General features: G+C 44.5%; 1 protein-coding gene across 5 annotated transcripts in view; it reads left to right on the top strand.

The window, feature by feature from the left end:
* MAP7D2 (MAP7 domain containing 2) overlaps positions 1–27,510 on the top strand; it is a 507,532-nt gene that overhangs the window by 181,305 nt on the left and 298,717 nt on the right. For all 5 annotated transcript variants that reach the window (XM_078657900.1, XM_078657904.1, XM_078657902.1 and 2 more), the window contains exon 3: positions 11,018–11,095. In XM_078657900.1, the coding sequence (XP_078514026.1) occupies positions 11,018–11,095 (78 nt within the window). The remainder of the gene's footprint in view (positions 1–11,017; positions 11,096–27,510) is intronic.

Below are 27,510 nucleotides of genomic sequence, written 5' to 3'. Positions count from 1 at the left end.
CTCATTTTATTTCTCCTCGCATCACCTCACATCTACACCACCAGGCCTCTCACACCCACCTCACCCATACAGCTTGAGAATAAGATCTCTGACAAAAAGCCGCTCAAAGGGTGCCCGTCAAGCATTGTAGCGCCGGCCTGACGAGGAGCAAGCCCTATGATTAAGCATGACCCCCAAATGGGTGTGTGAGGGCCCCAATTCCCAAATTGGGAGACACCAAAACTCCACTACTGAGCAAGGGTGTTGACCAACCTAGCCTCCTTCTTCTTTCCCCACCCTACAAGAACTGCATACTCCTTCGATGCTCCATTGTATTTATTGGGGCCTGTATGCTGGATCTATATGCGCACCTTCTCCTTCATTTGCATTGAGTAACAAACTAGTAAGTCAAAGTTCAGCTATCTTTAGTTAAAGTTCAGCTATCCTAGGTCAAAGTTCAGCTATTCTACATCAAAATTCAGCTATCTTTCAGCCGTGCCCTAAGCGTACTGCTAAAAAATTGAGTTTTGAAAACCAGCATAATTTTGAAGAATTTAATATTCCATTTTCAAATGTTTTACACTTCCGTTTACATTTTTTTTAAGTACTCTCCTTAGCTAACCTACACTTTGTATTTATTCTGTTATGCCTGCATACAGTTAAATGTGCTCTTGACTGTAATATGCAAAACAGGTGCAGTGGCATTTAATATTGACTTGCCGCTTGATTTTAGGGTACATGTGAATCCAGAAACTATATCAGAAATAACTTTCGGCTTAACTCTTGCTTTCTAATATATTATGGTCATGAATGGATTCATTGTAAATAATTTGAAGTTCATTTGTGAAAAGTTTGCATGCAGTACGGTACGGTTACTCTATTTTTAAAGTTATTTAGTGATGTATAAGAACAAAGACCAGGACTTTCAGGATGAAGTTACAAGCATCATCAATTCGTTTATTTCGAAATATATAACTTCCATAAAACATATTCCGTATAAACCATATGCAAATAGGCCTATACAGTTAAAAGAACATTACATAGTAAAGTGCAAGATTGCAGATTAATCCATAAATCCAACCCCCTACACAATACATGCTCAAATCTGCATTATAGAATATAGATAATTGTGTCCATTAAAAGTGCATTTAGTTCATAAAACCAGCTGTAGCAAGTGCTATCTTATTATAGTTTCCCAAAGTTTAGAAACACATTATTATAATTAGAGCGTCCGGATTTATGGCACCATTATTATGACATTTCCATATTTATTTTTTCATTTTAACCATATTATTTTGCTTTTGTGAAAAAATAAAGCTGAAACTACCATTGCTGCCTCTGTTGAACCAATACATTTTTGTTCATACTTGAATGGCTGTGAGTTTTGGTGCTATAAGTACCCTTATACGGTACTTCTATACACTCATTTAAAAACGTGAGAATTGCAGCTCACACACTTTCATATCTGCAACTTGATATGCTTCATTAAAAAACCGTGCCCTTTATTAACTTCCCTATCGATCAGCCCTGGTATTAGCTTGGCACTCTTGGCTGACAGCACGGAGGACATTTCAAAATATAGCTTTTTATGTTTTTATCCATACTGAAAAATAAATGCATTCAGCAAAATAGGTAGTTTTCTGTCTGCATTTTTTCTGTGCTATCTTAGAAACAGAAAACTGGGAGCACTGATCACAATTCTAGCAAGATCCTTATTTATAGCATGCATCAAAGGAAGATGTTAATTGATTTAAAAACAAAAGCATGTATATCATAGGGAATATCGTATGAATTTTACAGGCACTGCATATCCACTTGCCTGTGGAAACGTGAAATGGTTCACAATCAGTACTTCTACAAAGCATTAGGGCTTCTTTAAAAAATCCTATATTATAACTTTTGAATAGCGGTTTTAGTCGATATCATCTTGGTTTTGAATGAAAAGGACCCAATAATAGAATTGTTGTTCATTCTGCTTTAGCATCATTGAGCATTCACAATGAACTGAGTAACCACTTAGAAGTTATTGACATTGGTTGTTGGTTCCTCCTTGAGCAAATATCTTAGAACAGAACCAAAATCTAAAGAGCACTATTTAAAAACTTGAATGCCCAGATAAGTATTCAGTTTGTGAGGTTTTCTGCTATTCAGAGTACCAGTGTACTTTGTACTCCGATCACTTTTTAGATCCATTTTTCCTTCACCCCACTCTTGTTAAAAGACCCCCGCTTTTGAGGAACACCTGGGCGCGCAATTGGAACCATGTCGACATGGTTTCCCTCTGCTCCTCTCTTTCGGCCTCAAGTCCCGATATTAAAGACCTTTCCTCTTCTGCACAAGCAGACACTATCAATAAACGGCTTGCCAGTGGGTGCGATCAAGTAGCCCCCCTGAGACGCGTCGCGGTCAGGCGCGCCAATGACGCGAACAGGTGGTTCAATGCCGACCTTAAAGAGAGGAAGCTTGCGGTCCGGCAGGCAGAGCGCGCCTGGCGACGCTCCTACTGCCCCACACTTAAATTGCAAGACACCTCACTCCTCAATCAATACAAAAAAAGCCATTCTCACTGCTAAAACCAACTATTACTCCTCGAAAATTTTGTCTGCCGAAAATCAACCTAGGGAAATCTTTTCAATTGTGCAGGATCTAGCTTTCTCCGACAGAGCTACCCTCAAACCCTCCCCTTCCCAGGCCCTATGCGACTGCACAATAATTTCTTTATTGAGAAAATTACTACTATCAAGTCTAACATCTTACCCCCCTCTCCCTCCTTCTCCGACCCTCAGCCTCGGCTCAATCAGTCATTTATTGATTTCATTCCTCCTCTGTCCAGGGAGTCGTTCTTGTCCCTACTCTTGAGGGTCAAGTCCGGATCTCCTTTGGACATCTGCCCTGCACGAATTCTCAGACAAATTTACCTTGCATGTCCTCTGCCCCCTCTTGTCTTTCTTAACGTTTCCCTTGCTCGGGGCATCGTTCCACAATTTCACAAATCTGCCACTATAATTCCCATCCTAAAGAAACCTGGTGCAGACCCTACCTCCTTGACCAACTATCGCCCCATCTCTCTCCTTCCCTTTTTAGGCAAAATACTGGAGCGACATGTCACCCAAGTGCTGAGTGCCTTTGTGGAGGAAACTGGCAGGTTAGCCCCGTGCCAGGCAGGCTTTCGCCCTAGGCACTCTACGGAGTCGGTAGTCCTTTCCGTCATGGACAACCTCAGAGAGGGAATGCACACCAAGCTGCCCCAGGCCTTGGTCCTTCTTGATCTATCCGCCGCCTTTGACACGGTAGACCATTCCATCTTGCTCACCCGTGTCAAGGCAGCTGGTATCAGGGGATCAGCTTTGGTCTGGCTCTCCTCCTTCCTGAGGGACCGTACTCGGGCAGTCCATCTGGCCGATTTTTCTGCACCCTCTTGTAAGGTTCACTGCGGTGTACCGCAAGGCTCCTCCCTGTCCCCTTTGTCGTTTAATTTGTACATTTTCCCTCTTGTTTTTGCACTACAGCAAATGGAGGTCACGGTGTACAACTACGCCGATGACCTCCAGCTTTTTTTTAATTTGTCCTCTTCCCCTGACTCCACTCACAATTTCCAATCCATTATGATTTTCATCAGGGACTGGATGAGTCACAACCACCTGAAGTTAAACCCAGACAAACCCGAGCTGGTTCTCACAGGTGGTTGCTCCAGTCCCTGGAACCCCACATTCTGGCCTTCTTCCCTGGGTTCTCCTCCTGTCCCCTCCTCCTCAGTCAAGACTTTAGGGATAAAATTGAACAACCATCTCAACTTGCACTCCCAGATTAGTTCTGTTGTTTCCTCCTGCTTCATGACTCTTCGCACCATCCGAAAGATTTCTCGCTTTTTCTCCCTTTCTGCCCTCAAAATCATTCTCTTAGCCATGGTCATCTCCCGTATTGACTACGGCAATGTTCTTTATTCTGGTATCCCTGCTTGCGAGTTACGGCGACTTCAGCTGGTTCAGAACCAGGCCGCTCGACTTGTATATAACCTCCCTAAATTCCATCATGTCACCCCGTTACTCAAAGCCTTACACTGGCTTCCTATTCGGGAACGTTCCCTCTTTAAGATGGGCTGTATCACCTTTCAGGCCCGGACAGGGACGGCCCCTGCATTTATTAATTCTGAAATTAAGCCCTATCTTCCTTGTAGAGAGCTGCGCTCTTCCTCCCAACTCCTTCTCGCGGTTCCTCGATTTAGGAGGAAGAAACTGGGAGGTATGAAATTCTCCATTCTCGCCCCTGCTTTCTGGAACACTCTTCCTCTTTCCCTTAGGTCTTCCTTTCATTATCTAGAGCCCTCAAAACCTTCATTTTTTCTCAAGCCTTCCCCCATTGGCGGCCTACTTCCTGCCCTACTGTCTGCATCCCTAGCGCCAAGAAACCGCTTGGTAATCGTGCGCTCTACAAATATTTTAAAATTCAATTCAGTGTAGTTCCTCCGTGGTGATGCTTTACAACACATCAGTGGGCCTCGTTTGTAGTCTTGCAGTAATGGACGTGTAGGGTAAAATGTTCTGAAGTCTTTTTACAGTAGGTTTTTGCCCAGAACCATAATTCCACCTACGTTGTACGACCACAAATCACAAATTTTTCTATCACCAGACTTTGCTGGTGGTAAAGGAGATCCAAAAATGATGAATTTTGTGATATAAAAGATTTATCCTGTCTTTTTTTTCTCACACTTGTAAATTGTAATTAAATTCAACAGCAAAAACTATCAATTCAGTTATTCCAGAATCTGTGCATTACCACTCAATATTGCCCTGCAATTTAAATGGCACAATGTATGTTATGCATCCAGTGCCATAACTGTCTGCAAAAGTGCGAGAATAGTCATCTATCTAAGACTCTCCTCACTAAATGGCCACCAGCTAGTCATCCATGCAGTTGTTTGGTCCAAGCTCGCCTATATGGCTTTCAAAAATGCTCCCCATATTTAGTACTGGCTCGACATTTCTAATTTGTTTTAGTTCATCTTTTAAAATCCGAAATAAAATTGGTTACTTACTCTCTTGTTACTAAATGCCAACAGACACAGATATAAATTAAGCATAACATGCAGCGCTGTCAACTCTGCCTGTTTAATCAATCAAGATGAAGTGCCTGTTCAGGCAATTTCAAATTAGCTAACCCATTCACAAGGAAGTCTTATTAAAAGAACATAATTGATGAGGGTTACTCAGACCCTCCAGCTTAACAAATGTGCTTGTTTACATAAAACAGCCCGAAAGCGTAATCATTTGAGCATGTAAACCCTTGTGATGTATGCATGTTTGTACGTGTGTGATATTTAAATCGAGCAAGGTCCCAACCTGGGATCCAACATGCCTATGTTGACTTGATCTGAGGGATTCAATGTTATATGCAAGAATCATTCTCTCGTACAAGTGTGCACCCAAGTTCCTCTGCAGCGTATCTTATGACTGAATGAAGCCACAAGAGAGGCACCTCGTGCCCAGAGGTTTATCTCTGTAGGTCCTGTGCTTTCCTTCCCCGTTCTTAGAAAGCACTCGTTCTGCTGGAGAACCACATATGATATAACATACATGGAAACTGAACTGACAAATATACGAACCAATATAGTGTGGTAAGAGTACACTGTACTTAAAAGAAAAAAAAAATCAGCCATAAAGTACTGGAGTATACTTTTTTCACTAAAATGTGTCTGCGTGGTACTGTTAAATAGTTGCTTCCATTTTGCACAGTATCACTTGCAGAATTCTTCATCTGTCCATTACTAAGATTTTAGGAGGAGTGATCGTGTTAATAGATGCTGGCAGTGATCATGGTTCAAAGCCGATCACCAGCGGTCAGGATGTACTGTTAGCAGAGTCTGAGATGTAAAGCTGCTTTCATGCATTGACTCCTTTTCAGAAGACATCATTGCCTTTTGATTTACCACCATTGACATCTATAGTAGAGAGATGCCAAGTAGCTGCCCACATTGTACTAAGTCGATTTACAAGAGAATTGAGCAGAAGGTGATTCTTCCTTTGCGTGTCTTTTAGCTAAAGGGGACTAGATGGAAGTAAGTCTGCACGAGAAACACCTGATTGATGCTGCCTGTTCCTCAGTATGACTGGTTCTCCTCTAAAATCAACCATCTGTAGTTGAACTGTGGCACACTCCACTATTATTTTTATTCCTTGCGCCAGCAGGAAGTCCAGGGAGTTACCCCTGGAATGGGTAGTGTGGGTGGTAATCTGGGAATAAGATGGTGTATGAATGCTGATGACACTGTGCTGTTCTGCACCAGCCTATGAGCTAATGATTGTAGAAGAAGGGCGCACAGCAACCTAAGGTTAATACACAAAGTACATTTCAGCTCTGAGACAAACATGTATAATCAAATAAATTGCCTATGCAGCAGTAATAAAGCATCAAAACCGTGATGGCAAGTGTAAAGGTATAAAAAGACAACTACTGTGACCTGTGTCCGGTGTCCAAGACCTGCCTAAACAGCTAATTCCCAGACCACAAAGTGCAGTAACTGGGCACCCAGAATTTTCAAACTCCGCACAGTCTTCAGCATGACAGCTGTTGAAAGATGGATCAAATTTAACACTTGTCATAATCCATCAGATAAAACCAGGCTGCTCCCAAACTCCTTCAAAAAATCAGAATTAGATCCCTTTGTGTAATCTTAAATCAGCACTTCAACAGAAAGTGGGATCCTATCACTGGAAGATAGGGAAACTATAGGCAAATGTACATTTTATGCAACACAGCCCAAAGTATTGAACATTATTCGAGTCACCATTGGGGTGCAATCAAATCTTGCCCATGTTGCTAAAAACTAAAGCTCCTAGACAATACAATGCACTAGAAAACCAGATACTACAATTATGTGGTCTGACAAGTAAGACCGCACCCGTTCATGGAAAATGGTAGCCTTACTTCTCAAATGACGGACACAGCAGGTAACGTAGAACTTGGTACCTATTTTAGAGAATGACTTGTTTGCGAATTATAAATATTAGATTTTCATTTAATGTTAATGTTTATAGTTGACGTGCAACACCAGTCACTCTTGATTACTTCATTGAGCGATGCGCATCAATATTACAGTCTGTGGTGATCAGCCATCATTAACCTCACATTTGAAAGGCTCCAATCACCGGACTACACTCCAGTGATGGAAAATAATTTAAGTTAGCATATATTTGAGATATTTTGGCTGCAACGATGCATGCATGCTTGAAGTAACGTGAGATGTAGAAGTACAACTATACCAAACCCACCACATAGTAAAAAAAAATGCGATCAAGATTGAAGGGGCACCTATTATCAGTGCAGCAAAACACTGCACACATTCAGAGCCAGCGTGAAGTGCAAGGTTGGCCTTTTCAATTCTAAGGATAACTGTGGCTTTTAATGAACGTGGTGGAGACATGTAGCAAATAATCTAATAGGAACAAAAATGTCATCAGAAAATCCTACAAAGCATCTGGAGGGAAACGTGTTATGAGTACCGAAGCAGGGGATCCAGGGACACCGAGACCTAAAATAAGATGCAGTTCTTTAAATGTGTATAATATCGAGCCACATTGTTATCACATGTGACATCTAGCATTGTTGTCCTCGTCGCCTTTTGTTTTCCCTTCCCTCCCGCATCTCATGTTCTTTTTGTTTTCTCGTATGTCTTTACTTAGAGCGCTTTACATGAGGATCATAGTGTTACAAGTTACATAGTTACATAAATTGCAGGCGTTGATACCTCCGGGTCTAGCCAGCGCTACATAAAACTTTGCAAATAAATAAAATAAATTGTTGATATAAGCTGATTATGCAGCAAGCATGGGCACAAGATTTAAACGTAATCCAGAGAAAATTAAGACAAAGCCTGATGGAGACTTATAGGGTACTTTGAAAAGAGATGAAAGGGGAAAGAGAAACTCGGGGAAAGACTGCAATACAGAGATGATCAGTATCCACAAAATGAGAGAATTGCTATAATAAAAAGAAGGGATAGTTGTCATGTTATATAGTGGAGGAAAGAGGTGAATCAAAAAAGATCATGAGAAGATGTTTAAGCCTGAATAGTTGTGGAGGTGATTGTCATTAGTACCAGCCAGGTGAGCAACCTTGAAATACCATCTACCTGAGTCTCCGTTTCCTACAAACCTCCAGTCTGTCTGGGAGAACTGCAAGTGTATGATCATTATTAGATAACCAGTAATTCTGATGCCTGTGAAAACTCTTGTTTGCACAGGGATCGGTATGTAGCCATTAACTTATTATGAGGACCTATGTTCCATGTCAGTGCTTTAACTCTGTTAAGTGTGTTAGTGTTGGGTGGATAGACAAGCATTGTCCTACTCTTATGAACACAGGGGTTATCTCTATTCCCTGATGCTTTACCATTAGCCTTTTCTCCCTCTAGTGGGAATACTGTTCCCTGCAGAATTGGGGTGGAAACCGCAGTACAAATCCTCCTCGAGGCACCCATTTCTCCTGTTACGCCACACCTTACGATCGCCTGTCCTTCATCACTTCTGGTAGTAATAGCAACCCTCTACTATGTGTAATCTACTCATTGAAGGATTGAAGGATAAATTGAAAATCCCGTTCAGCCAAAACAACTGAACTTAAACAAAAAAAACCTTAGGAATTACAGAGGGAAAGCATATCCTGGCAGAGGTTTGTGCGTTACATTTAACCCCTGAGCTCAGAGATTGTGTTCGCTGCCTTGTTGCCTAAATAAGGATTGTGTTGCTTTCAGCGTGCCCTAAATATCAGCCTGGAGACCAGTCGCCGCACTGCGCTTTCTCTTTGACTCACACAAAAGGTTCTGTTTGCTCTTTTATCCCTGCTTGTTTTTACACAATGCTTAAGGAATAGAACATACTGCAGGGGCACCAGGCCAAAGCAGCATGTGCAGTGTTGGAAAGTCAACAAAGGAAGAAAGTCCCTGTCACACTAGGCAAAGAGCTTCGCAACCTCTCCCAGCCCCCTCCCTTCAACCCAATGAATGTTTATCAGAACGATTGAGCAAGGAGGATGCAACGCTCTTTAGGGCACTATTGGCAGCCGCCGCTCTCTAGCCAGGCACTCACCACGCCCTCCGATTTAAGACCAGTTCACTCCGTAGAGACCCTGAGGAAGGACAGGGGGAAAGCGTGGAAGGGCACAGACTCAGGCGCAGAACTGGGTGCCAGAATCCAGCCTGTGTTTGCTGATATTTAACTATAATTCATCTTCTTCGGGCCCAGGGCAATCAGTCAATCAATTAAGCAGTACTTGTATAGCGCTGGTTCTCACCCCAAAGGGTATCCAGGTGCTATGCTGCGATGTCTGTCAAAGATCCAGGTCTTGAGTCCATTCCTGAAGTGGGTCAGCAGGGGTGGAGTACGGAGGTGGAGGGGAAGGGCGTTTCAGGACTTGACAGTGAGATAGCAGAAGGTGCGTCCTCCGGTGCACTTGCGTCACATGCGTGGTATCTATGCGACGGTGAGATGAGTGGAGCAGAGGTTCCTGGGAGGCAGGTAGAAGTTCAGGCAGTGGTTCATGTAGGCGGGTCCTTGGCCGTGGAGGGCTTTGTAGGCATGGGTCAGGAGCTTGAATTGACATCACTTCTGTATGGGGAGCCAGTGGTCTTTTAGGTGCTGGGTGATGTGTGTCCTCTTTGGCAGGTTGCAAAGTGGCTGCGTCCAAATATTCAGCTTACAACTTTACTCTTGGAGAGAACGCAGCTGACTAAGTTAAAATCTGCCAATTGAACTCCCACTTTGGGATTGAGGTGTGACCACCTGATATGCACCTCAGTGGTCATCACACACAATATGGAAACACTTCACGCAAAGGATCAACAACAAATACATCACACATCCACCCTACACAGTGTAGCGTCAGACCTGTACGGGCAAGCACTTCGATGTCCCACATAGCGATAGTAAGTGCTACATAAATACTACAGTACAGTCACAGCGCCTCCTAACTCTCATGTTGCATTCTCTTTCACCTCCTCCAGTGCTGCAACATCCACCTATAACCTTGTTAATTCCACTATGCTAGCAGCTGATAAGTACCTCAATCACATTATGAAATGAAACATCAACCCAGACCCTGGAAGCGACTCCTGTCACTTTGAGCCCTTCAATCAGACAAAAGCTATTCGCTGCCTGACGTGTTTCCTCAGCAACTGATATGGACAGCAGTTTGAGCAGGGCCGTTTTTCCATGTCTGTGACTCCCAGGCGAATCTTTCTCCCATGTTCATGAACTGATTAAAACAGTAGCTTCCTCATTACTATTCCTGACTGCAGACGCAGGCCCAACTGTTAATCAAAGGCAAGAGACAGCAAAAATGTTAAGCAAAAAAGAAGGCAGAGTAAGTGTGTGTCAACCATACATGCCATCATTTGAGAGCGACTTAAGTTCGATATAGCAAAATAACTCAGAAGGAATTGATTTCTTCGATTTTTATTGTGGTGAGAGTTTTAAGTGGGAAAAGGTTAATCTAACAATTATGTTCTAGTGAACCAAAAAAGCCTATAGAGTGAAATTTAGTCAATAATTGTATGTACATGCGCTTGGGAGTTCGGTTTGGTTACGATTGATTGACCTCCAAGAAAATTGTTTACCTATTGGAGGTTAAGAAGCATTCAGATATAAATCATTGTTGCTAGTTTCACCAGTACAAGATTGATAGGTAATCTATTCCCATAGCAATATATATATGTGATACAATGTGTAATGGAAGTGCATGACATTCGTTTGGCTTTCATTTTATGGTACCCACTTGACTAAAGTCAGTAGCAAAAAGTCTGGAACAAAGACTAGTGACCTGTGAGGAGAGTATAAAAGAAGTCATATAATACTTTTCTGGAATTAGTCATTGCCTGGCTTCGTGGGAATTTTTGATGTATACATTTCTTATTAAACCTCCTAACTGATGTTGTGAGTTCCTGACCAAGACCCCAGGCTACATTTTAAAGTTTATAGCCTGGAAATAATTTGTTTGCCCAGATTTCTCTTTTGACCTTTGTTTTTCCTTTCCTTTTCCTTTCTAGCTGTAGACAGTCTCTTCAAAACAGATGAAAGACAAAGACTTGCAAAAGAAAGGAGAGAAGAAAGAGAAAAATGCTTGGGTAAGCTAAGCCACCTCCAAATTAATTTCACTTTACTTTTACCACAGGGTAGACGAGTAAAACCAAGGCTCCCAAGATGTTGCGCTAAATGTAAATGAGGAACCTTGTCATGCTTTCATATTCGCTCTGAATTATTTATCTGTATATCTCAGTAGCGTACTTGCAACATTACATGTTTAGAAACTTTCCATTAATATCTGTCAGCTAGCATGTATATTACATGACCAATCTCACCTCCCCCTCCCATTAACACACCATTTCTTAATACCATAGCCCTCTCTGCTTCCCCACGCCTTCCCTGGGACCTGTTTTCAATGTTCTGGTGTTGTGAAGAGGAAACAATTTCAATATGGCCCATGTCATTAAATTTGATTCTTCTAGTCCAAAGACTGTTGTGCCATTAACATTGACAGCTGTGCACAGCAGTGAAACTCTGGGATATCTACATCCCAAAATATTATTCATTCCTCTGGCACAATTGATTGAATCCTTAAGCTTTTCATTCCTGTCTTTCCCAGGCAGCACCCACATTGTCACCCTCCAAGGCTAGCTGCGCCCGGTCCATGGCCCATTTAGCGCATTCATGTTGCCGGTTGTAACGTGTTTTGGCATAATTCATTAAAGCTTACTAGCAATAAAACGAAAGTCCTTATTTTTGGAGGACTTGCCTAGATTTTGTCTAGTTTATAGTAGACTGACGTACATGGAGTCCACCCTTTTCCTGCAGCGCCGGCTCTAAACATTGTGGTCATGGTTGTGCTTTAATAGTCTGCACCTTTTGTGACAAATGGTGCCTCTATTGCATGTGCACCTCCATAAAACTGTGGTCTAGCCTTTAATTCTTTCAATAACTGAATGATGCAATTCTATAGCTATATAAAGCAACAGCCTTTCATGTTCATGGAGATTCTCCCACAGGCAGGGTCTTTACGCTTCTTCAGAGTTCTAGCAGGTCCTTTGGGCAGTATTCCTCCGCCCTAAGCTGCAGGAGTGCGAGACTTTATGCCTCAATCCAAGAGCCTAAACCTGGCTCTTAAAAAGGGCTAAATTATGAGTCTTGCCCTGTCCCAGTTATTCTTCCTGTGCTGTTGCCATTTTGAAGAAAAAATATGAATTTATTCTCTACAACTGACACCCCTGTTAAACCATCATTTTGGGATTTGAATATGGGCAAATACTAAGGGTGCACCACACTTGGCACTCAAAGGCACTCAGATTATTGACCCAGCAGCAGCCAGAGGATTATTCTCTGTGTACTCTGCATTAGTGGAGGTGCGCTGATGGTAATTAAACAAGGACTAAAAGTTATTTTATATTGGGCTTTTCTCAAGTAATGTACTTTTAAAATACACCTGGTCTGTTTTTGTGGGGCACTAATGTGCTCCTTTACTGCCTCTTAGTACACACACCTCAGAGAATCTGTATCACAGTTCATTGTTAAAAACATATTCTCTTTCGATAATTCTGTTTTCCTTAATTCATCTTCTTAAGTTATATGCATTCTGCATGCACGTTTTTCACTTCCATTATTGCATTCTTATTGAAACTAAACATTAAAAATATAATTTATCATGTACGATTAATGTGTCTACTTAATAAATGTATAACTTCCCAGAGTTGTTGGCATAGCATCTATGTGGTTCTAATTATATTCTCAGTATACTTATTTAGCTGAATTATAATATTTCTTTGTTTCATCTCATTTACTAATCCCCTCTATTATCCTATGAATTCACTATGTACTATGCACTATGTATTAGAAAAAGCCATCAACCAACAACTCTCCTCACTTCTGTAATGGAACCGCCTACTCGACCCCGACCAATCCAGATTCCGCAGCAACCACAGCACCGAGACAGACCTCATAGCGGTTACTGACGACATCCAAGCCCTACTCAACCGAGGAGAGACTGCAGATCTTATCCTCCTAGACCTCTCCATAGCCTTCGATACGGTCTCCCACAACACACACTCATCGCAAGGCTGCACAACATAGACATTCAAGGAGCTGCTCTCAGATGTATCGCCTATTTCCTCACCGGAAGAACGCAAAAAGTCTGCCTTTGACCTTAGAAGCAAAGGAAATCCTCTGTGGAGTACACCAAGGCTAAATGACGCAAGATTGCCGCCGAGTGGGAGCTCTCCCCTGAAGCTCCTGGTTTAGGGATTACCAAATCAGTAGAAATCCCTCTGTTTACCTGGCCATCTGCCTCCAACCTACAAACAACCCAACTCCACTAGCATCGGACTACCATTGCAGCGTTTCCTACCTGCGGAGACTACCTCTGGCGACCTGACACTCCTTCCCCTCTGCTGCCTCGCCGCTCTTCACCATTATCGGGCCCACCGAGCCGACCTCTGGCGACCTGACGGTCCTTCACCTTGCCGCTCCTCACCAGGATCGGGCTCACCGAGCCGGACGGAAATAGACTCCTTTCACCTCGAAATGCACTGATGCGAGGCTGTTCCACCGTCTGACACGCAGCCCCATCGCTGGTCGAGCGTCCCCTGGGTTGGACATGCTTCCTCTCGTCACCTTTTCTCCTGCTTCGCGGGCACGGAGGGGCCACGGAAGGGTTTTTTGACTGGTTTCCCCCACTGGAAGGGGTGCGAGTGCTACAGTTTGTTTGCTTTTGCTTGCCACTTCAATGAACATGCTCCACCACTGGTAGGGCTGCTAGTGCGAGCGTTTTATTCTTTCTTGCCACCTTGAGGAGCCCTTCGGCACGGACCGCCACCTGAGCTCCGGGGCCTGACTCAAGCCCTTCCACCGCGCAGCCCTCTCCCTCGGCCTTCTGAGACTCTGGCTGTGGATCGACGAGACAGTTGAGGGACGATATCCGGTTGATGGACTGATAAAGCAACAGGACCTGATCTGCGCCCTTTTCTCCCTGCAGCCCCCGGCATAGCAGGACCCATGCCCATACCACCTCTTGGACCTTTGCCACGTCCTCTCTGGTGGTTTGGCGGCCCCATTTCTGCTGGATCGACAAACCTCCTCCAATTCCAGTGGTGCTGCCACTGGATCATCGGGACCCGACCTGCACCCTGCCTCTATACAGCCCTCGACACAGACGGTCCGCGGGCTTCCTCATCTACTTTGACCTTCAATTCCACCAGAAGCCTGCTCACTAAGATGGCGACGATCCACCAGTTTTCACCCCACCATATGGCGAATGACGTGGCCCCCCCCATCGAGGCCATGGTGAGTGGTCTTTCATTCCCGCCCTATCCTCCCTCTAAGCACCACACGTAGCTGGGGGTTGAATCGGACCCCCCCCCAGGGTGGCCAATTGCGATGCTTGTTTTGAACTCTTAGGGCCCTCAGAGTTCCCATAATGATGATGAGAACCTGAGTCTCAGTTCGAGCGCTGTTTCTGAACGTTATTGAGGCCTCTCTTGACTTTCCCCCTACACCCAGTTACCTGGTGCTTTTCCTACAGAGAGGCCGCAGAAGATCTAGGGCCAGAACTTTGCCCGCTGCTGCACAGCCCTCAAACTCGTTGGCCAGGGAGAGTAGTGACCTGCCGCCTAGCCCGATTCCCACTAAGACTACAGTTGAACGCTGTCGTGGCCTTTATGGAAGCCTTTCTTGTTCTTGTACATATTCTTGTTTGTCCTCCCAAACAGTTCACCGGAGTTCTAGGGCATAAACTTCCTACCTTGCAGCTGTTCAGCCACAGTTAGACCACAGCTGAACGCTGTCCCTAGCCATTTCCGAGGCCTTCCTGACTCTCCACCCGTATTTTGGTTCCTGGAGATCTCCCTCCCGATCGGCCGAAGAAGATCTAGGGCCAGAATCCATGCCCTGCTGCAATGCTGCCCTCGACCTCGGCGAGTGGTTTCTTGGTTTTTTTACCCTCACGCCTGTTTCCCAGTGAAGCCTAAATCTAACGCTGCCTTGGCTGTGTTGAGGGCCTTTCCGGTTCTTTTCCTTGCCTCCTGACTAGCCTCAGGAGATCTAGGGCCTACATTTCACCCAGCCGCAGTTCAGCCCTCGACCGCACTGACCACTCTATGAACCTTCTACCACGCTCTTTCTACTGCCACTGAAGTATGCCAAATTTAATCCTGTTTTGCTATTTTGTTGTTCTCTTATTGTTGTAACTCTCTTCTACCTATACCCTAGACTCTCTAACCCTTCTTTCCACCTCTCATCTAGCCCTAAAATATTCTCTCTACAATATTCACCCCCCTTATTTTTCTTTTTTATCCTTTCTCCTCTCTACTGTACCCCGTCCAATCTAGCGTCCTAATATGTCCATGTTTTTTATTGCCGATATTCTCTCCTTGTAATTTTCTTAATCTGTTTGTTTTTACTAACCCTCTCCTCCTCCCCCCATACACTAACTCCCCTCTCTCTTGCTTCCCCCCCCTGGTTTCCACACCCATCTTCCCCTTATTTCTCATTTCTTTATTTTCCCTCTCCCCTCCTTTGCTCTTCCTCCTAGTCATCCTCTTACGTCCTAACATGTCCCCCCCAACGTGATCTGTGGACGTGCGCAGACCACGGGTGAATATTGTGTGACTCAGGAGCGCTATTACTGCACTTAAGACTTGGCGCTATCTTAGATCTCTTGTCAAGCGGTGTGGTAATTATTTTTAACAGTTGTGTTTTTACTTTTTAGCTTTTTTCGTTTTTGTGGTGCATAAGTCTGGGGCTCTTCACATCTGCCCAGCTGCCCCTGTTCACTTGCTTTTATTTAGAGGGCACTGGTCTGAGCTTTCGGGTTCTATTGCTCAGCTGCCCTGGTGTTTCTAAAAACGCCTGTCTCACCTTCTTGTTTTCGCCGGGTGTCAGCTTCCTCCCCACTGCCGGTGCCTCTTCGTCAGCCTGATCCAACGCCGGGTTTTCCCGTTTGAGCGAAGGGCTTGTGAGGAAACGAGTCACCTGACCTCACTACACCTGATCCAGGGGGCGGAGCTTCACCTCAGGCGTCACGTTGGTGGACTACAAAGCCCACATGTCATTCTGGTCCCGCAGCGGATGCGCCGGCGGCGCGCCAAAGGCAAGCCCGTCTGCGCCCGACCGGGGCCAGGGGCCTGGGATGCTGGCCAAAATTTCATCTACACTTCCTCAGAACTAATGGCGTGTCAGGGTAAGTAGCTTATTCCTAAATACACACAGGCCAAGTTAGTTTCCTTGGGTCTCTTTTGCCTCCCCGATCCCCCCTCTTTGATCCCTGCAGCTGGGGAAGTTCCTGTCCCCAAAGATAGTGGGAACCCTCCAACAGTTCCCTCCCCTGTCCACCCCCCTGCGGTATTTTCGGCATGCCTGCATAATACTTGTTCACTAGCTAAGCACCAGCTAGAGATATTTTGTTTCCTCGACCAAGTCCAACCGGATTGTTTATTTCTTACCAAAAGTTGGCTCTCCCCCGCATCTTCAGCAGACATTTTAGCGGCCCTTCCTGAAAACTATTATCTCTTGCGTTCAGATCGTGCAAATTGGTAAAAGTGGGGGTGAGGTGGCTGCCATCATTCACTCGAGATGGTCTTTCTCTCTAATGCCCTCCCCGACGATTTCTGCGGTTGACTATTTAGTTATGAAAACCATGTCTGTTTCTCCCCCGCTGGTTTGTGTTTTGTTTTACCGCCCTCCTCAATCAATGCCCGCCTTTCCTTCCCTAGTGGGCGAGATTCTGGCCAATTTGACAGTAAATAACTTGCGTATAGTGATTTTGGCGATTTTAACTACTGGCCTGGCGACCCTATGGAGGACCCTCATTCTAAGCAGTTTTCTGATTTGCTTACTCATTTGAATCTGGTACAATTGGTTCATCTACCTACCCATAAGTTCGGCCACACCTTGGACCAAATCTAGTCGGCTAATCTGGATATCTCTTTACTCTCGGTTTCTCCCTGTCTGTGGTCTGACCATTATTTGGTCTCATTTTCATTGTTATTAAAACCCACGACTAGTACCCCTTTACCTACCAACATCAAAGTGAGAAACTGGGGGCGAGTAAATATTAATTCTCTCTGCTTCTCGCTTTCCATCTCTAGTCCGACTATTGCTAATAATCCGGACTCTTTCCTTCATGACCAGGCCTGGCCATACATTCTTGGCTTACCTCATCCTGTGATGAATTGGTCCCTTGGAGATCGATTCGACTTAAACGCTCACACGATGCGCAAAGATGGTTTTCCTCCTCTCTACAAGCTAAGAAACTTCAGCTCAGACAGGCAGAACGTAAGTGGCGTCGGTGCTACGACCCTCTGACAAAACTTTTTACTCCACTATTCTGAGGGAATACAAAAATGATATCCTCATTGCAAAAACTCAATACTTTTCTGCAATGATTCTATCATCTCCTAACAAGCCCAAGGAAATTTTTTTCATCCTCAACCGTCTCTCCAAACTTGATCGAGTCACTGCTAAACCTCTCCCCTCTCAGGACCTGTGTGATTCCCTTCACGATTATTTCTTCACAAAAATTTCTACTATCAAACTCCATATATCTTCTCCTTCTCCCTTCTTTGATCCTCCTCTACCCCCTCCCAGTACACATTCTTTTACATTTTTTCCACCTATTCTGACAGAGAATTTTCTCAGCCTGGTGAGCTCCACGAAATCTGGCTCTCCCACTGACAGCTGTCCCTCACACATTCTTCGTGAGATTTTCTCGGTCTGTATCGCCCCCCTTGCTCTTCTTAATAAATCATTGGCTTTGGGCGGTGTCCCTGATCTTTTTAAATCAGCTAAGATTGTTCCGGTTCTGAAAAAGTTGGGAGCGGATCCGACTATTCCGTCCAATTTTCGACCAATCTCCCTGCTTCCCTTTTTAGGTAAAGTTTTGGTGAGATATGTCACCCATTGCCTTAGTTCTTTTTTGGAGGCCTCCGATTATTTTGATCCTTATCAGGCTGGTTTCCGTCCCACTCATTCTACGGAATCGGTTATCCTCTCAGTTTTGGATGAACTGAGAGTTAGCGCTGACCATGGATCCACTCAGGCCCTTGTACTTCATGTATCGGCTGCCTTTGACACGGTCGACCATCTTCTTTTGGTCGACCGTGTCCGGGGAGCTGGCATCTCGGATGTAGCCTTGAGTTGGGTCTCCTCTTTCCTGGAGAACTGCCAACAGGCGGTTCAGCTTTCCTCTTATTCTTCTACTTCTCGAACTGTAACTTGTGGTGTCCCCCAAGGCTCTGCTCTTTTCCCTCTTCTTTTTAATCTTTATATTTTTCCTCTAATTTTTGCCTTCCGTCATCAGTAGGTCACAATGTTCAACTACGCTGATGACCTTCAACTTATATTTACTTTTTCTTCCTCCCCCGATTCTATTTCCCACTTCCAGAATACTATGATTTTCATACAGGACTGGATGAGCACAAACCATCTCAAGTTAAATCCCGACAAGACGGAGCTAGTCCTGTTCGGAGGTTCATTAAATCCCTGGTCTTCTAATTTTTGGCCTCCTTCCCTTGGACCTGCCCCCTCTCCCGCTAAGTCGGTAAAAAGTCTGGGCATTAAATCAGTGATGACCTTTCGATGCATACCCAGATTAGTATGGCCGTCTCTTCCTGCATTCTGTGCCTTCGCACTATTCGTAAGGTTTCCCGTTTCTTTACCCCTGATGCTCTTAAGTTTATTCTTCTTGCCCTTCGATTATGCTAATTCTCTTTATATTGATATCCCTGCCTATGAACTACGCCGACTACAGCTCATTCAAAATCAGACGGCTGGGCTGATTTATAGTCGGTCCAGATTCCATCACGCTCTTCCGTTGCTGAGGCAACTGCACTGGCTTCCGGTTGCCCATAGATGCCTATTTAAACTAGGGTGTCTTATTTTTAAATCATTCGCGGGCTTAGCCCCCTCCTATGTAGCTTCCAGGCTCACAACCTACATTCCCTCTAGAAACTTACGGTCTTCCTCCAAGAACCTTTTGGTTGTTCCACGCTTTATCAGGAAGAAACATGGGGGGTCGAGCTTTTCCTCCCAGGCTCCTCGATTTTGGAACTCTCTTCCCGATTACCTTCGATCTTCTCAAACTTACTTGGAGTTCCGTAAAGGTCTGAAGACCTGGCTATTCATTAGAGCTCTTGAGGTCTAATTGCTGCCCTGTTTCTGCTGCCGGACTGCTTTAGCGCCATGAAACCTTTTTGGTATACGTGCGCTTTATAAATTCCCCCAACTACAACTTCAACTTCAATCCCGTCCTCACACCTCCGGACCCTGCTCTCTCCAGACATGGCTCCAATTCCTGGAAAATCTTATACCCCTCCAACCTTTCCAAAAACGCCAAGAAAAATGTAAAACCTAAACTACTGATTCATCACCCCAAAACTCTAATAGTTGATACCTACCATAGCCTCTCCTCTCCTATAAAAACAAACCTTATTTTCTACTCCAAACGCCCCGCCAAACGGAAATGCACTTTTCTTCTCCATCTTACAGTCACTAAATCAAGCAAATTTCCATATGGATTCAAATTATCTACTTTCCCATCCCCAGCTTTTCTTGGTGAAATTGACATTTCCATATTCAAAACTGGTTATATCCTATTTCAAGCATCCGAACACCACCTAAACATCTTTGACCACCATTCCAGTACCCTGTCAGACCACCTATCCAAACCAGTCCCCAACCCTTCCTCGTCCCAACTGCCTGACACCCTTATGATGTCTCCCCCCCCCCCCCCCCCCGGTTGTGCCCCCCATAAACATTCCAACTGCACACAACATCATCCAAATCCACTCTTTATCTAACGAGCGACACCACCAAGAAGCCCCTCCCTCTACCTCTAACCTCTCTTCTACTTCCAGACCCCATCACCCAGAACTTTCGCCCTTATCCCCCTCCGCGCCAACATCTCCCCCTCTGAACTGCACTCCCTCCCCTTATTCTGATGTAATTACAATTACTTATCGGCCATTTCACCTTGAACTTCCGACTCTACCCCCCCACGCCAATATTCCCCTCTCTGAATTTCACTCTCCCCCCTCAAACTGATGTAACTTCCACCACATGGCCTATATGATTGACCCCTCCGTCACCTTGTCCAACAACCTGAGCACGCCTCTGACTCCCCTGCCTGACATATCCTCCCCCCTCACATCAGACTCTCATCCCCGACCAACACTGAACCCGCTCCTCCCCCCCACTTTAACTGAGCTCCCCCTCAATCTCATTGCTCTGACACTATCCAACATTGAACGTAATCTCTTAGCCGTGAAGAAGGAACTTACGCGACTCAGAGAGGATTTTAACGCCTTTAATGCCAGAACCCTCCTCAATCATACTGATTCCGCCTGTTCTCGCTTCCCAAACATCTCCCAATCTAACCGTTGGAAAACCACACCCATATGCAGCAGAACCCATAGGCCTCTCCGCGCTATGAACTACCTCTCCTCTTCTGACCTTATTGACTTATGCAAAACCTACCTTTTTAAACCACTGATTACTGATCATACCCTCCCTTATTCCAGCATCCCTGTGATTTTGTGAACTAGCTGAATGACCTCCTCTCCCATCTCTTTTAGACCCCCCAACTCAGCTTACCACCATACACTCTTGCTCTCCCAGCAAAGTCAACCCTAAGCCCCTCTCCTTCATGCTTGTTAACTGCCGCTCAGCTGTCCGACATACAACTGAAATATCTGAAATCATTCTCAGTGAAACTATCGACATTGCCTTCCTTACAGAAACATGGCTTAATGACTACTCAACGGCCATCCTCAATATACTCATCCCCCCTGTTACTCTATCCTTAGGAAAGACTGATCTGACAGAATAGGGGTTGGTTTAGCTATAATCTACAAAAAACGAACTTCAACTCACCCGGGTTAAGAACACAGACCACTCAACCTTCGAATACCTCTGCGCTGAACTCATTGTACAGGGCTCTTCCCCAATTTGTCTACATACTACCTACCCTCCTCCAGGGGATCCTTTTCCCTTCGCTGCGGAACTATCGGATCTTCTTACACAATCCTCACTGGCCAACTCGAAAAATCTCTTCTTAGGAGATTTTAACATCCACCGGAACAATGTTGTTGATCCCACAGTCAGCCACCTCATTAATCTTCTAGAAATCAATGACCTTATTCAACTATGTCACACTCCCACCCATACCAAAGGGGCCACTCTACACCATCATTTTCAAAACTGACTTGGTCTCCCTTTCCACCATCCTCCCCATCGACTGGTCTGACCATCACCTCGTTCTGTTCAAGATCGAATCCACTCCCCCCCACTAACAATTGCAAACCTATGAAATGGACCAGAAACCTTAATCAACTTCAGTCTAAATTCCAAGCGCAACTTATTCTCACCCAAGAAGCCATGAGCTCACTGAGCTTTTCAATAAGAACGTCAATGATGTCGTAGACCTTATAGCCCCTCCCAAGCAAAAAAAGCAAAGAAACATTCCTTCCAGATCTTGGTTCAACTCAGATCCCAACCATGAAAGACGCTCGCTTAGACTGACGAAAAGAACACGGAGACCACACCCCTCCCCCTCCCATCTAGCCCTCCTCCGAGCCGCTAGATCGACTTATAAGAAACACATTTTCAATGAAAAGGCTACCTTCTTCCGAACATAACTCGATCGAGTAAAACACAGACCCATAGTTCGAAATCAAACATCTTCAGCCCCCCTTAAGCTTACGCCAGATGTGAGGAAATTGCCAATTTCTTCTCGGACAAAGTCACCAAAATTGATCAGTCCTTCCATCTTACTCCGGTCCCACCCGAACCCCCAGTTGCAGCAGACATTTCCTTAGAAGCTCCTCCCTTGTTAACTCTACCTCCTGACTTTTCCACTCACCTTTATGTTGCATTCCCTCCTGAATCCAGCCTCCCCTTCTTACAACTAAAAAACAATGCATCCTGGCTTAATTTCCACCCAGTGACTGAGCTCGAAGTCGTAATTGCCAAACTTAAGCCGACCTCACATACCAAAAACCCTCTCCCCTCTAACCTTGTCTAAGATCTAAATCATATTATTGCCCCTTACTGGACTACAATCATCAACACCTCCCTTTCCACAGGATCTGTCCCTGTCTCCCTTCAACTCAGTCAAATCACTCCTATTCCTAAAACCTCACTGCTGAATCTAATGACCCAAACAATCTCCGCCCTATCTCTAACCTCCCACTTCTCTCCAAAGCCCTTGAAAAATGTGCTTTGCTCCAATTGGATAAAACATTAACAATTTCAATTTACTTGACTCCTTGCAATCCGGCTTCAGAAAAGGCTGCAAGACTGAAACAGCCATGCTTAATATAGTTAATGACATCCAGTGTTCCCTTGACAATGGTAAGTCCTGCCTAATCATGCTCCTCGACCTCTCTGCTGCCTTTGATACTGTGAACCACAATTCCCTACTTAACTCACTCAAGACTCGCTTTGGCCTTAACAGTCTTGTCTTCAAATGGTTTGCCTCGTATCTCCAAAACAGAACACAACAAGTCAAAATCAACGACTGCCTCTTAAACCCTACACCTGTTTCCCTAGGTGTCCCTCAAGACTCTATTCTCTCCCCTATCTATTTAACCTCTTTATAGAACCACTTACCCTCATTCTGTAACAAGCTGGAATCAGTTATCACCTCTATACCAATGGCACCCAACATTACTATAAGATTAGGTCCCACTCCGACGTACTTCATCTTAACAATACACTGGGCAAGATCCAATCCTGGTTCTACTCCAATCATCTCAAACTTAACCCAAAAAAATTGAAGACATCCTTTTCTCTCCAAAAAACAACAGGCTCCCCATCCAATCCTGGATCTCTGACCTTAATACCCTCAACTGTTCTCTCTCCTTATCCAATTTAGTGAAATCACTTGGTATCACCATTGACAAAAACCTAACTCTTAGCGACCACATAAAGAACTCAGCTAAAGGTGTTCTATTTACTCTCCGTCATCTGAAGAAAATCGAACCCTTCATTCCACCTGAAGACTTCAAATGGATTGTCCAATCATTAGTACTCTCGAAAATTGACTATGGTAACGCTATCCTCATAGGAACCCCTAAAGTACATCTAGCCCCTTCAGATCTGTGCTCCTCTTAGCAGCCAGGCTAATCACTGACTATAAACGTTTTGACCACATCTCCCCAGCCCTTAAGTCCCTTAACTGGCTGCCCATTGAAGGCAGATCCTCATACAAGACAGCATGCATTATGCATAAAGCTCTACACCAAAATACCCCGTTGCACCTCACAAACAAACTAAAAATTGCAAGCTGCTCCAGAACGTTGAGGGGCACTAATGCTCTCCTCCTCGCCCCCCCTCCCCCCTTGTCAAAAAAGAAAACCAGGCAATCACACGCCTTCTCCGGAAATGCACCGAACATCTGGGATGCTCTCCCCAAGGATCTGCGATGTAACCCCTCCCACCACAGCTTTAAAAAAGACTTCAAACATCACCTTATCAGTTTTGAGGTCCATGATCCTTGCCTCTGACCCTCCACCCTACTTCCCCCGTCTTGATTCTCCTTTACCTTTACCATCTCTAACCGCTCCCCCTTCTTATCTTTCACCCTGTTTCACTCTCTCCCTACCCCCTTCTCTCCTCTCTCCTCCATCTACTACCCTCTCTCCTCGCCTCCAAAAATCTCTGTCTACTTTACCTCCTCTTCCCCAATTTGGTTCTTCCCACCTTTTCTTACATAACTATACCTCTCCCCTGCTCAGCCAGAACCTCTTTTCTCACACCTTCACTCTCTACGTAACTTTACCTGTGCTTCCTGTTACGGTTTAAATTAGACCTCCGTGAGCGCCTTTTTCATGTTCATGGCTCTTTGCCCATTTTGTTGAATTAATTTGTTTTATATTACCTGTTTGAATGCCCTGCTATTGAATAACTGCTCTTTCTCCTATAATCTTTTGTGCGCATGTAAAGTGCCCTGATACCCCCGGGTTGAGCCAGCACTATATAAAACCTTTCAAATAAATAAATAAATCATCGCTCAGCTCCATCCTCGTCAACACTTATATGACATATCTGGCTAGCATCGTCAAAACCCACGGACTCCACATCATATCCTACGCCGACATAACTTATCCTCTCCTTCTCCGAAGACACAACCAAGACTAACTTCCACAACTGCATGACAGACGTCATCAAATGGATGAAGGACAACTTCCTGAAGTTCAAAACAGACAAGACAGAGGTATTGATCATAAAAAGCAATAAAGGTAGAGTTAAAAAAAAAAAAGAAAAGACAGAAGAGATGCTGATCTTCGGAAACAAACGCTCCCTATGGGAAGCATCCTCGTGGCCCTCAGAACTCCGACCCCCTCCTACCTCCACTAACCACGCTAGGAACCAAGGCATCATACTAGAAAATAAGCTTACCATGACCGCTCAGATCAACTCTGCCTCTGCCACCTGCTTCTTCATTCTCATTCTCATTCTCTGCATGCTTCTTAATATTCAAATGGCTACCCCTAAGCTCAAGACGCACCATCGCCCAGGCCCTCATCTCCAGTCAACTGGACTATGGCAATGCTCCCTACGCAGGGATCGAAGCTCAACTGTGACTACTACTGACCATATTGAACGCTGCAGCCAGACTCGTCCTGCATTCCCCTAGATGAACCCACATCACCCCCTACCTCAGGGAACTCCGCTGGCTCCCTGTACAGAAATGATGCCATTTAAAGCTCCTGACCCAATCCTACAAGGCCCTACACAACTGCTGACTTGCCTACTTGAACCATCCCCAGAACTTCTGTCAGCTCACCAGACACCTCCGCTCTGCTTCCCTTTCTCTCACCCATGCATCCGACTTGGTAGATTCAAGGGTCACTCCTTCTCCTACCTAGCAGCAAGGACATGGAACGAGCTACCCTTCATCTCTGGACCTCCTCATCTCTTCCAGAGTTCAGGAGGTCCATAAAGACCTAGCTGTTTGGCTAATCAACTGGACCCTGCCAGCGCCTGTATACCCTCAGGGGTGATGAGAAGTGCTCTACAAATCTATTGATTGATTAAGTGATTCACTCTAACTGTATTTTTATATTATCCCCAATGAACATAACTTTGTTCAATCTATATATACCATATCTTCCACTTGGGTGAAGAAAATGCTTTTGTTTCCTTGTTTATATATCGCCTACATCAATGTGGTATTGTGTTGTACAGATAAACATTGAACTATTATGCCCTCTGGTTCGATATAAAAATGACAACCTTATAAGTAAATGAATAAGCATATGTAAAAGTATATTAGCATCTTTATTAAAGTCACTTAGAAAAAAAGTGATGGGTGGAATGCTTGAATTATTCTCACTTGAGTAAATAACTCTGGACTGCAGGAGGGCAAACCTGCATCTTATTTTGCCCACTTTGCCACTCTAGATTGACACCAACCATATACTTATCGGTTTTGGTTCCACAGCCTGGTTTTTAGCTTTTGGACTCTAAATGCATCAAGTATGTGCAGACACTAGTTCTATACTCTGTATGCCACACAACTCTAGCTGTAACCCACTGATGAGGCCTCAGTTGACCAAAACCAAAATATAGTTGTGTTGGTGCTCCTCTTGGCTACTAGTGGGCTTCTCTTTCTTTCTTGTGTGTTGCATTCAGATGCAGTGAGTTTTTACTCATCTAAGAAATGTTTGGAATGGAGGTTCCCTCTGGATTGCATAGAACAGCAGCTGCTAACACTTTTTAAATGTACCTTATGTGTCTGTACTGATAATGTGTTTTTCTATTTTAAATAAACAAGAGCTAAAAGAGAAAACTGACACTTAAAAATCAGTTTTGGAACATGAGATGGAACATGTAGAGAAACATCTAGAAAGTCGAATGAAGGTATCACAGGTGACAGTTGAATATATCTAATATAGGAAAAGTTGTGATAGCCAAGTTTGAATCAAAAGAACAAAGGAAATGTACATTACTTAAGTAAACGGGGTTAGAGGGGTTCAATTCCAAAAGTTTATCAGACCTTGAAACCACGAAAGCAGGAGGCAAACACGAGTTAGCCTCCCACCTTTCGGAATAAGTTCCTAGTGGCAACATAGGTCAGGAAAACAGTCCTGTGTTCCTCAGGGGCTCCAAGTGGTGTTAAATATCCACCTCTTGCAGTTCAGTTAGAAGCTTGTTTTGCCCTCAACAGGATATTAGTAATAGGAAAAATAAAGAAAAGCAAACTGTGATGTCTTAGATACACGCTGAGTCCAGGTTATTTCAAATATGAGGTTATTATCATGAAATAAGACAGTACACGAAGTCCCCCGGTGACTGCTCCAAACCCCATCCAGCAACTGACCAGGAGCCTTGATCCCTCCACAAGAGTGATCAGTGGCAACATTACACACATTAAAGTGGCAGTAGACATAACACTCCTTACAACCCAACAAACCATGGAAGCACATACAAAACAGGCAATGAATAAAATACATCAAACAAACAAAAAGTTACTTAAAAAACAAAACAACAATTTACGAGAAATTCCACGGCAACAACTCATCATGCCAAAAGACTCGTTTACTATCTTAAAACCAATCCAATTGCGACCCCTAGTCCTAGTAGAGTGACCCCAAGTCAATAAATCAGTTCAAAAGACAGTCCTGCAAATACCTAGATACACCTGTATGTCTGCTGCTCCTATCAAAGGTAGTACCAGAGTCCTCTGAAACCCTGCCATTCATCCGCTATTGGTGGACTTCTTCCCATCGAGCCACCGACAACATGTTTGTGATGCAGCCCCAAGGTTCTTCTCCTCAGTCCTCTACTTGACCTGCACTGCACTCCTTTTACTCCACCACCTCCCTTTTCTCACTAAGGTAGCATACTGAGACACCTTCACCACTTTTCGTAGCGCGCGCTGCATCGTAAATGCGATGCAGCACGCCTTACGAAATTTGTTTTATTAATTAAATTGTTTACTTACCTCCAATTATCCATATGCTGGTTTTTAGCACCCCCCCACCCTGTCCCTCCCCCGCCCCGCCTCTCTGCCCCACCGCAACCCCCTCCACGGGCCGCGGCTGGTCGTACATCTCCCAAATCAGGCAATCTGTCATTAGTTCTTGTGTTTGATTTGCTCAAGCGCTCCGTCCATCATCCCCTTTTGTATCGATTAGTTCTTGTGTGCTCCATCACCCACCCAGGGTTAAGTTTACAGGAGGAATGCCTCCCTTTCAACATTACAAAAGGGGACACAGCTGTTGTGGAGTGTGATGTGTTATTATAACTCCAGCTTCTCCTGCACAGCATCCAAAACATTCCTCCTGTGGAAACAACCATTTGAATGGTCTCCGTCAACATCTTATTCACCCTATCCACTATACCATTACCTTGATGACTGTACAATGCAACTGACAAGTGTTTGACTCCACAATGTTTTCATAGCCTTAGATTTAAATTGTACTCCATTGTCTGTAACCAATACTTTGGGAACTCCCTCCCTGTGGAACAAGTCTTTCAAACGTTCTATGACTAC

Source organism: Lissotriton helveticus, chromosome 8 (genome assembly GCF_964261635.1).
Source record: "Lissotriton helveticus chromosome 8, aLisHel1.1, whole genome shotgun sequence".
Classification (NCBI taxonomy): Eukaryota; Metazoa; Chordata; class Amphibia; order Caudata; family Salamandridae; genus Lissotriton; species Lissotriton helveticus.
Note: the sequence above shows the minus strand (reverse complement) of the source record. Positions and strands in the feature narration are given on the sequence as shown.